Source organism: Stylophora pistillata, chromosome 13 (genome assembly GCF_964205215.1).
Source record: "Stylophora pistillata chromosome 13, jaStyPist1.2, whole genome shotgun sequence".
NCBI classification, from domain to species: domain Eukaryota; kingdom Metazoa; phylum Cnidaria; class Anthozoa; order Scleractinia; family Pocilloporidae; genus Stylophora; species Stylophora pistillata.
In genome coordinates this window covers 16,828,192-16,839,114 of record NC_142531.1, presented here as the reverse complement: position 1 = coordinate 16,839,114, position 10,923 = coordinate 16,828,192, and the positions used below count along the sequence as shown (strand labels likewise).

Genomic DNA, 10,923 nt, shown 5'->3' with positions numbered 1-10,923 from the left:
TGTTTTCATTGTGCTAGCAACAAATTGCAATGTGATTGGTGAGAGCAACAGACCACAATCGGATTGCAGCCAGCAACTGTGAAATAATAAGACTACCAGACAGGTGCGAGCGACATACCGTAATTTAATTGGTACTGGCAATATATTGCAGTCTGATTGGTGACCGCCGCAAACTGTTTACGAAATTTAGATCGTATTTTTTTTAAACTAAATCTGTTTATGAGCAAATCAGGGCTTTGATTCATGGACCACCAAATTCCTTGTTATCATTTAAGCCGGTTCACACGAAAGTTTTCCTTGAAGTTTGCGCACTTATCAGCGCATGTGTATGGGAAAACCTGGCAAGTTCTTCCTTGATAAGGCTCCTTGTTCAAACACTCGCATGGCAGTTTTCAAACAAAAAGCTTAACTCTCAAGGCAAACTTTGTCAAAAAAAAAAATCTGTCCTTCAAACACACGAACAAGTAAAAGTTGTCAAGGACATTTGTCAAGGAAAACTTGCTCGTGTGTAACCGAAAATACATGTCTTAAATTTAACAAATCGTAAACAACACAGCGTACACTATTGAGTTATGGATGCACGCGGGAGGTTGCTAAGCACGAAAGAAGCGTAAGAGTCGCTCGAGGCGATAGCCGAGAGCGACTCTAGCTTCTTGAGTGCTTAGCAAACCTCCCAAGTGCATCCATAACTCAATAGTGTACGCTGTGGTGTTTACCATTTGTTTTATAACATAACATTGCTACATTGTAGCTAAAGACTTCCCGTTTATTTGACAAATCTTACCCGACCAGAAAAAACAAGCGCGCGCGGAAAAATAGTCTTTGCATTTGCTCACGTCAGCAGCGTACATCCATGGGCAAATGGGGAACGCTAAATTGACCAATCAGAGTACGCGCTTTACTTTGGTTATGTTATAATAAAGATTGTCCTCAGTCTCTCTTGCATAAATTCTTTAATTGATAGGATCAAGTATGATTTTAAAATCACATCTCAAATAAGAACAAGTTTTCATTTCATTATGAAAATAGCCATATATCATTTCATTGAAAATTTCTCTTACTTAAGAATCATTGTCTATTTAATATAAATTTAAGAACATCATTTCCTATCATAGGCAGTATAATAATAATATCATTCTTGAATGTCAGAGGCCAGTAATGGATTAATGTCAGTGCCCGAGCATTTTACCTTCATTCAACGAAATTATTAATTTTCCATGCCATTTAAAGTATGATTGAATAAACTATTTGCAAACTACAAATTGTGGACACTTATGACCACAACATAAGCATTTTATAAATAGAAAAACAGTGCAATGAATAATCAAAGAACACCTCTGTAGCCAGTCACATTTAACCTTCAAGTTAAAGTTCCCACACAACTCCATATTTGAATTTCTATCACAAAATCAGACCACCCTGCCTAATTAAGGATGGTAATGGACCAAGTCTGGGGCGGATCCAGGCGTGGTTCAGGTGGTTTGGTCGCACCCCTGAAATTCTCTTTCAAAATGCCGGAAATCATGTTTTTGAAAACCTAATTTTTCAAAATCTCCCCGGGGGAGCGTGCACTCGGACAATTCTCCAAACCCCCCTTGACTTAATCCTGGATCCGCCTCTGCAAGTGGAGTTGATTTGATTTAAAATTATACAAGTGATTGCAAAATCCAATGACTACAAAGCAGGAGTCTGATTTGTCAATCACAAGTACGATTACAGACCAAACTGGATGACAGAAAGTCCTCTTATCGATCAATCATAACCATTACAATTTCTGGAAAAAAAATTATGTCTTAAGTAAAAAAATTCTTCGATTTTGGAAATTCCCCACTTTTAAAGGGCAAGTGGTTGTTGCTATGGTTATTATGAACAAATCTGTGATTGGTGGTTAACTGAGTGGGGTTTGTATGATTAGCTGCTTTAACTATCCCACTACAGGTGTTCAGTTAAAGCCAACTGTCTGATTACATTTCCTACTACAACTCTCTGGACTAAATAGTAAAAAAAAAATAAAGCAGCTAACATCCAAATCACATTTGAGGAAATTGTAAAGGTTACGATTGTTCAAGTGAACAATTCATGTTCACTCCCCCTAATATATGGGTAAATAATATAGAGTCATTTAAAAAATAAATTGAATTCATGACAATGGCATAATGCATTATTATTCAATTCCTCAAAATCAGTGCAATGGATAATCAAAGGAAATTACTGTGTGCCAGCCACAGCCTTCACAATGACTTACAATTATATTTATGTAGATAAAATAAAGTTATAATCAAAAATAATTTTGGAAAATGAACTATGATGTAGATTTGAAAAATGAGCTTTGATACAGTTGGAAAATATAATATATCACTTGATTACTGCCATTAAATAATCGGATAAACCAAGATAATTTCTAGCAACGGATCAAACCTTGGCTAAAAAGCATGACTGATATTACTTAAGAATTACTTAAGAATAGGTCATCAAAATTTTTAATTTCAGGCTTCATCCCAAGCTGGGAACTTAGCAAATTGACATGTGGTATCTAAGGCAATTATTCCCATACCTCACAGACTTCTTGGGTTTCAGAACAACAACTTAAACATTTGGCTGCTAAGAAAATAACTGCAGACTTTTTCCATAACAGAACAAATCAGAAATCCAAATGTGTTTAAGTTGTCTTGCATTAAGTTGTTGAAACCACTTGTTTCTTTTTAGAACATTTAAAATTAAATGTCTGTTGGTCAATCTGTTTTTGGTTTTAGTTATCTTCTCTAATTCCCTGCCAGCCTAATCATGGAAGACAGATGTGCATCATGAGCTTTCCCCATTGAAATGGTGAGTGCTTTGTTGTATGGACTTGCACTTTGATGTTGACTGACTAGCTGTCCCTCCGAGGCCAGAACATTTTCCATTTTTCCTTGTATCTTTAGTTGGTGGCTTTGAATTTTCACTGCTTTGCTCCTCTGTTTCAGTCATAACTGTTACATTTTCAGCAATGATTGTCTCATCGTCACCATTTTCAACTTTGACTCTGTCACACTTCAATTCTGCCTTAATACCCTTATCTGGAGTGGTGTTTGTTGAATGGCTTTTTTCCACATTTACATCTTTCACTGCAGTTTCAAGTTTCACTTCATATATAGGGGATGTTGGGTCACTCTGTGGTGTTCTATCATTGTTGTTCAAGCTTGTATTAATAGATGGTGGAATGCTGACTTGAACTGGAGCCTGACTGGGTATTGGCACTGCAGCCGACATTACAGACAAAGGCTATAGAGGAGAAGGTAATGACATATCTCCACATGTAATTGGCTGCAAGGGTGGTGGCATTGGTAGTGTTGTCATGGGAATGGGATGCATTTGCATCATTGAGGCACCCCCAGCCATTTGTGCAATATTTTCTGGCAGATGTGGCATTCCAGGCTGCAATCCATCCATTCCTGGTGGTATAGACACAATGACAGGCATTTGGCTCATCCCTGATACCTGTATTGGATGTTGCTGGTGTGCAATGCTACTAACAGGCATCATCTGAGGCTGTGCTGCTACTTGACAGGTAGGAGTGTGTGAAGCTGGTGGTGGTGGCATCATGGCTAGATTGATAGGCAACCCTTGTGGAGACACACCTGGAACAAAGTTTCCCATTAACGCTATTCCCTGTTGTTGACCAAGTGGAACCCCTCCTTGTTGCTTAGGAACCATTTGCTTCACCTGGCTTATTTGACCGAGAGGCAGAGGCATCTGCTGCACATGTTGAGTTGTTACTACAGGATTAGTCAGTCCAGGAGGATTGGAGAGCCCTGCCTGAAGTGGTGTTGCCTTGGGACCAGCAGGAACTGAAGTGGTTATGCTCGGGTGCGGGATCACTGGTGACACTACTGTGTTTGGAGTGGGGGATGCCAGTTGGCCTGTATCATATAAAATACACCGACATATGCATGATGAGGGAGATAATTTTAACAGTCAATAGGGAAGATAGTTGGCACGCTATTGACCCTTAACTCCCAGAAGTGATTTACATGGAACTTTTCTTGACAATATCCATACATTATCCAGCAAACAGGTAGCAAGAGTACTCAAACTTATCAGGTAGAAGTTATCTTGATCTCACACTAAATTCTCCTAAATAATAAACAAGGGAATATGTCGAGGCTAGAGGGGTGAATTAACCAACATATTATATTGGAAGAGAAACAGTCAAGTGTACCACAAATTTTACTCCTTGTTAAAAACAATATTACATAAAAAAAGTTCTCAGTTGAACAGAATTGATTCTTGAACAAATCTTATAATAAGTCCTAAGGAGCTGACAAGGAGAATTTGTTTCGCATCCAAAAACCTCTTTAGTTGGTGATCAATTCTTTTGTTCTCATGACTATAATGTGTGATTCAGGGGGGACATTGTAAGGAAAAATTAGATGCTAGTCACTGTTAGGGGTGAACTTCTAACAATTTGTTATCCTGTGGTGACCATTTCTATAACTCCTGGGGAGGGAGGGATGCACTAGTGTATAGTGATCTAGCCTTAGATGAAACCTGGACCTCTTGATCCAAAGTGTCCGGAACTAGCCATCATAAACACAAGAAGAAAAGAAAACAGAGATAAAAAAGAATAGAGAGTTAATTTTTTTTATTTCTCAGATCTTTTAAGTTTTTTTATCATAATTTTGTAAATACTCTCAGGGATTTTAAATAAAATATATTTTAATTATTTTAATAATACTACTTTAATTATTATTACTATCAAAAACTGACTAATTGTTTAGTAGAATTTTAGAAATAAAAGTTGATATTATTAGTTATTAACGAGACGGTTTTTTAGTGTACATATTCAATTTCCAAGATCTACCCTTAGAAATTCATTTTCCTAATGTAATAACGTTTTTTTACTTTTAATTGTCAATCAATTTTTAGCAATATATTAAATAGAAACAAGAGATTATATTCTCAAGATAGAAAATAATAATTTTTATTATGATTTAAAATGATACAGAAGTCCATCCATCTTAGGGGTCCAAATTTTGGTTTAAAAATGTCAACTGATATGAGGTCTTTCATGACACATTGAGGCGGATTGGCGTCTTTTATTCCATAACGACTCCTACCTGGTGCTGTAACTGGAGCAGCTGGGTAGTTTGAGGCATCAATTGCCAATTTAAGTCTAAATGTTTCTTCTTTGCGTCTATTGGCAAACCAGTTATAAACACGGCTCTCAGTTACCAGATTTGGACCAAGGCCTTCCACATTATCATATGGTACACCTCTCTGACTGTACTCTGCCCTGTTGCAAGCTTCCACCAATGCTTCCATGAAGGAAAATATTTAATGGTTAAATTAAAAATGGGCTCTGAATTTTTCTAATAAATGAGAAGTGAGAGAATACACACATTAACACAGGCAAATAATTTTATAATCATGTTACCGTTCTTCCTTTGAAGGATTTTTTTGTTCTTCATAAGACTGATACAGGATACTAGTGGAAGCTGGTCCCCATTTAAATCTGTTTCTTCTTGGTTTCTTTGATGGACTTCCTTCCACATCTTCACTTTCTGTAACTTGTCTCTTCCCTGGGGTGTTATATTCTAATGATAATAAATGGACATTTAGTCACCACAAAGGGACAACACGTTACTACAAGCAGTCCCTCTTTTTTTGGTGAGGTCTGTTATGTAGGTAAAAAAAAAAAATCAGCAAACACATAATTCAAACTCTTGGGCTTAGTCCATAGTCCCTACTTTTCGAGCGTGTTACTCATGGAGCTCCCATGGTGCATAAGCATCACTTGAAGAGTTCACTGCAGCACTCTAACGTCAACCTTTTTTCACTGATTTTTTATTTGCTCATGCAACTGACTCAGCTAAAAAAACTGAGGAGAGACTACTCATTTACAGACATCACCACTCTTAGCATTAGTTTAGTCCTAGTCTCCCATTAGCTTAGATTTCCGACTTTCTTAGACGTTCCTTTTTAACTGATGACTATTGAATTAAAGGTAAATAGAAAAAGGACTTGAATATGCAGGCATTGCTTTATGATGTTTTGTTATCAAGATTCCACCTCTGTTCCCTTTACCTTTTTCTATTAAACAAATAGATTTCGTGACTGGCCGTGCGTCTTTTCAGATCGCCAATGACGTCAAAATGTGTTAAGAACAAAAACCGGCACACAAGGTACAGTAGAGTGTGTCCCTGATGTCCTTACTACATTTTGAAATCTTCTCTGCTCTATCCAAGTTACTGCACAGACAAACAGCATTATGAAATCAATTCGTTTTGCTGTTTTGATAAAAAAAAAAAAGACAATAGTGAGATCATCTGGGCATAGATCTGTCTTCCAGTAGATCATAAGTAAGAACCAATCTAAATATGTGTATAACTCAGCTTATCATCTAAATACTACTATTGCTCAGAGAGAAAACCCCTCACCCCCCCCAACACCCCTCTCACCCCCTCACAGAAAGCATTTTGATTCACTTAGATAGGGCACATACTGCCTCACACTTCTGGAGCCTGCCATGATTTTTTTTGGTACAAAACATGATGTAACAGTTGTGATTCCTTGCGAAGGATATAATTCAAGGACAGATACCCCCCCGGACGGCATTTTGACAGAATTTGATGTCCAGTCCATAATGTTGAAAATCTAAACCTACTCAGATGGGGAAGGAGGGGGGAGAGCAGATTCCCCTCACTGTCCTATTTATTGATGATATGCACATTAGATTATAATAATGATGCAAACTACTTCCTTACGTTCAATAATTTCTTTCCTCTTGTTCTCAAACCAAGTATAGAGAGCTGTTCTTTGGCTTGTCTTCATAGGAGTACCCTTATTCAGATGCTGTGATAAGTGACTCTGGTTCAAACCGGTGGATTCCACCACTTCACGCTGTGAAATGTTGTGTTGCTGCATATACATTTTTATCAACTTGGCTGCTTGCCATTGGTCCATTCTAGGGAATTAAAAAAAAAAATTCAGCCTCAGACTATCTTCATCTTGAAGAATTTTTAAAAAATAAATTGAGTTTTCTTCAGTAATGACAGTCAAAATTTCCATTGTCTGCCCTCTTAACTCTTCGACTCCCACGAGTGGCCAAAACAGAATTTCTCCTTATAACATCAATACCACGTCAAGCGGTAAAGTGCAAGAGTTAACAAAAATATTAGTTGGGGGAATGTTGGTTAACCCAATACTAAATTCTCTGATCCAACATTGTAAGAATTGTATGGCACACAGTAAGGAGAATTACTGACATGATCTTGGGAGTGAGAGGGTTAAAAGTGTCCTATATTCATCATAGGGGATACGCATTATTTGTTCCAAGTCTTGAAAGCAAAGATGCCTATCTCTAAATTTCAAAATCTAAAGATGTTTGATTTTGGATCATGTTTACCCCTCATATATTTCTTCTTTCTACCCCCTTCTCTTTGTCTCTTCGTATAAACTGAGAATACTGAATGAACACCCACAACTTAGAGCCACTTTCTCCTCCCCCCCCCCTAAAAAAAATATGGAGGAATAAACAACTAAGGAGAGAAAACATATACCTCTTTTTGACCAAGTTTAAAAAAAGAAGTTTATAGATGGTGCTGTAAAGTGAAGTAAGTTGGTCTTTGCTGTTCTGGTTGGTGTTATTTAACGAAATCAAGCATTCGCTGAATGTCTCAATGGCCTTCTGAACACGATCTGAGTTTAGCAGGAACACGGCAACAGGGATGGCTATGCTCAGGGAAGTTATCATGGCTTATACCGCTAAGTTTTCCGATTGCCATCCTGTCCTATTATTTGATCCAAACTAGGGAAAAATCATTTTTAGTAACACAGGTTAACTAATGTCTTGATAATCTGGATTCATTATGAGTCAATATGAACAGGAAGCTATATAGGAACTTGAAAAACAAACTGGCTGAGTCGATTAATAATAATAATAATAATAATAATAATAATAAATAATAATAATAAATGATTTAACAATGGACATCCACTGGGTGGCTATTCTTGTCCACTGTTCCAGATCGAATTGGAATTTGGAAATGTTGGTTTTTGCGGAGGGAGGAAAACCGGAGGACCCGGAGAAAAACCCTCGGAGCAAGGACGAGAACCAACAACAAACTCAACCCACATGTGACGCCAGGTCCGGGAATCGAACCCGGGCCACAGTGGTGGGAGGCGAGTGCTCTCACCACTGCGCCATCCCTGCTCCCGATTATTTTTCAGTACCGAGCTGAAAGTGTTAGAATTCACAAAACTGACTCAAAATAAGGAATAAATGGAAAAGGGGCTTGGATTGGTAAAACTGGAGAAATCAGCTGATCACGATCCGTGAAACTTGTAAAATAACCTTTACCACAGATTGTTTGAAAACGGACTGTGTCACTGTTACGCCTTGAAAGTGAACTGTTATCCATCCGATTATTGATCTAGCTTTTTCGTTCTTTCATTTTATCACATGATGCAAGAAAGAAAGTTGACCAATGGTTACGTGACGGAGGTCGCGCCCATTACTACAAATTACATCGGTCAACTTGAGCGGGTAAGTTTCTATAAAAACTGCATGCGGTCCTGCATGCGTCGGTAGGGGGTATCACAAAATAATTTGGTTTTGTCGGTCAAATGAGTTGATAATGTAAATTGGCCGCCGTAAAGCTGATCTTTTCGAGCGTTAGCCCTTCATCAGAGTGGTTCATAATCTTGGGAAATCAATAGTGTTGTATCGCTAGTATTCAATGAGTTTCAGTTTCTCAAAGAAGAAATAAATTAAAACATCTCTTCTCTTGAGCGTGAGTGCAGTGTCACAGACCGACTTGTTTTCTCGTGCGAGATTCAGGCGCTTTAAATAAAGAAACAGATTACGCTCCTTGGAAAAGTCTGTACCACAGAACCGCTAATATCCACAGATTTCAGCTAAGGGTATCTCGGCTATGAAATGCTTGTGTACAAGTAAAAAACGAAAAAATAATTTGTATCTGCCGAGATCTTTGATTCGTTCGTTGAACACTCCTAAAACAAGGTCAAGTTAATAAGTGATGCAGATTATAGCCATTGGATATGTAAAGCGAGGGACAGTCCACATCATAAATAAGTATGATTTAAGCTTTTTTGATCATCAGTCTCTTAAAGTGGGCGATACTCAATAATCTTAGCTAATGAGGATAAAATATGGGGTATAAAGCGACAAAGGTTCGAAAAAGTCACTGTAGAACGAATGTATTTCCCGCTTGTGGGGGCGATTCTTTCACAGCGTGACAGAACAAGCGCAAACGCAGTCACTGGGCCTTCCGATGAGAGTCTACTTCTATAGAGCTACTAAATAGCTATTGCTGATAAAAACCGAGTGAATAGAAATGATTTTCGATCGCACTTTCCAAGATGTTGACTTTGTAGTTGATGCTTCGAAAATGAAACAACAAGAACAATGAAATCAGAGCAGTCGGGACTTCTTCCAAACCTCCGAAATTTCCACTGTCACAATGTTTTGAGGGTTTTGAGGATCCATCTCATTTGCGTTTTATGTTACTCCCTTCCCCCTCCAGGCTAATCCTAAAAGTAAAGGAAAAGTTTTATTGCAAATTTTTTTTTGTACTCGTGTACTTTTGCGTCTTATTTAGGTTGAAATTTTCAACACTTAGTGGTCATATGATAAAATACTTACTGAGTTTGGTACATAGTATTTCAATCGTTTTGTAACGTTACACTTTTATAACTAATGATGGATTTGAGCGAGCAAAGTGAAAAATGTTATTCTCTCTTAAAAGGGAACGTTAGATTTTAGTGTTTATCGCTTTGGAACGGTTGGATTTGCTGCACAAGATCGATCACAATACAACTGTAGCTTCTTTCTTCAAATGGTAAGCTATCTGTGCGTGATGATCGACTTATTGTCTTCGTGAACTTTTTATTCATTTTGCGGGTATGGTTTGCATGATCGAAGACAAAAACACTCACAGATGTAAAAGTTAGAAAAACGGACGGAGTGGATCGGTAATTTGCTTTAAGAATAACCACATCAGTTGTCTTAGCTTTGGAGTGACTAAAATATGGTAACAAGAAGATGACATCAGAGAGAAGATCTAGCCTGACTGTCAGTCACAATTAACAATTGATACTCCTGGGGAGGGGAGAGAGGGGGGGGGGACAAGATATGAACCTGGACTACATATACGTTGGGATGGATGTGAAAATAGTCGGTTCCTAGTTATGATGCACGGACCTCGCTGCCAATGTTTTCCCGTCCGGCCCTCCCACTCAGTCAATAAGTACATAGCATTTTGTATGTCACACTTTTATAACAAATGATTGATTTGAACAAGCCTAGAAAATAATTATTTTTCTTATTAGGGAAAGTAAGGCTTCAATGTTCAAGTTTACGCTTTGGAACGTTTGGATTTGCACCACAAAATCGATCACAAGATCGATCACAGTACAACTGATCGAAGTTTCTTTCTTCAAACGGTTAGTTATCTATGCGGGATCGGATAAGCTGCTCATTGTCTTCACGAATTTTTTCCTTTTCTAGCGGGTGTGGTTTGCATCATCGAAGCTCCTGTCTTAAAACGGTAAGCTATCTGTGTGTTTCATTTTCTTCCAGGTGTGATTAGCATCATCGGAGACAAAAATACTAACTGATCTAATAACCACATCACTGGTCTCACCTTTGGAGGCATTAATCCAGTAACTAAAATATGGTAACAAGCAGATGACATCAGTGAGATGATCTAGCTTGACTCTCAGTAATAATCAATGATTGATACTTATTTTGGGTAGGGGAGAGAGTTGGGGGAAATGAACTTCAACCACATTTACGTTGTGGTTACGTGCACCCGAAAGACACTCTCCTGAAAACTCGCTACGGCAATTGCCTGGGGTTTTACCTTTTTGTTTCCTCTTTTCCTCAGACAACTGCAGGAAACTTGCAATTAGAAAGCACTAAAA

General features: G+C 38.0%; 2 protein-coding genes across 3 annotated transcripts in view; one reads left to right on the top strand and one right to left on the bottom strand.

Annotated features, from left to right (window-relative positions):
* Nucleotides 1–6,875, top strand: part of LOC148717882 (2-Hydroxyacid oxidase 1-like) — a 14,539-nt gene extending 7,664 nt beyond the window's left edge. The window contains exon 6 of one of the 2 annotated variants that reach the window (XM_088743559.1): nt 6,813–6,875. In XM_088743559.1, coding sequence (XP_088599685.1) covers nt 6,813–6,844 — 32 coding nt within the window. In that variant the 3' untranslated portion in view covers nt 6,845–6,875. Of the gene's footprint in view, nt 1–2,753; nt 2,830–6,812 lie in introns of those variants that run through there. The other variant, XM_088743560.1, reaches the window with a different exon arrangement.
* LOC148717883 (uncharacterized) lies at nt 2,942–5,316 on the bottom strand. Its single transcript, XM_088743561.1, has 2 exons — nt 5,097–5,316; nt 2,942–3,899 (listed from the first exon to the last, which is right to left on the bottom strand). The coding sequence occupies exons 1-2, from the start codon at nt 5,299–5,301 to the stop codon at nt 3,262–3,264; spliced, it is 843 nt and encodes a 280-aa protein (XP_088599687.1). The 5' UTR covers nt 5,302–5,316; the 3' UTR covers nt 2,942–3,261.
* Nucleotides 6,876–10,923: the final 4,048 nt, after the last annotated feature.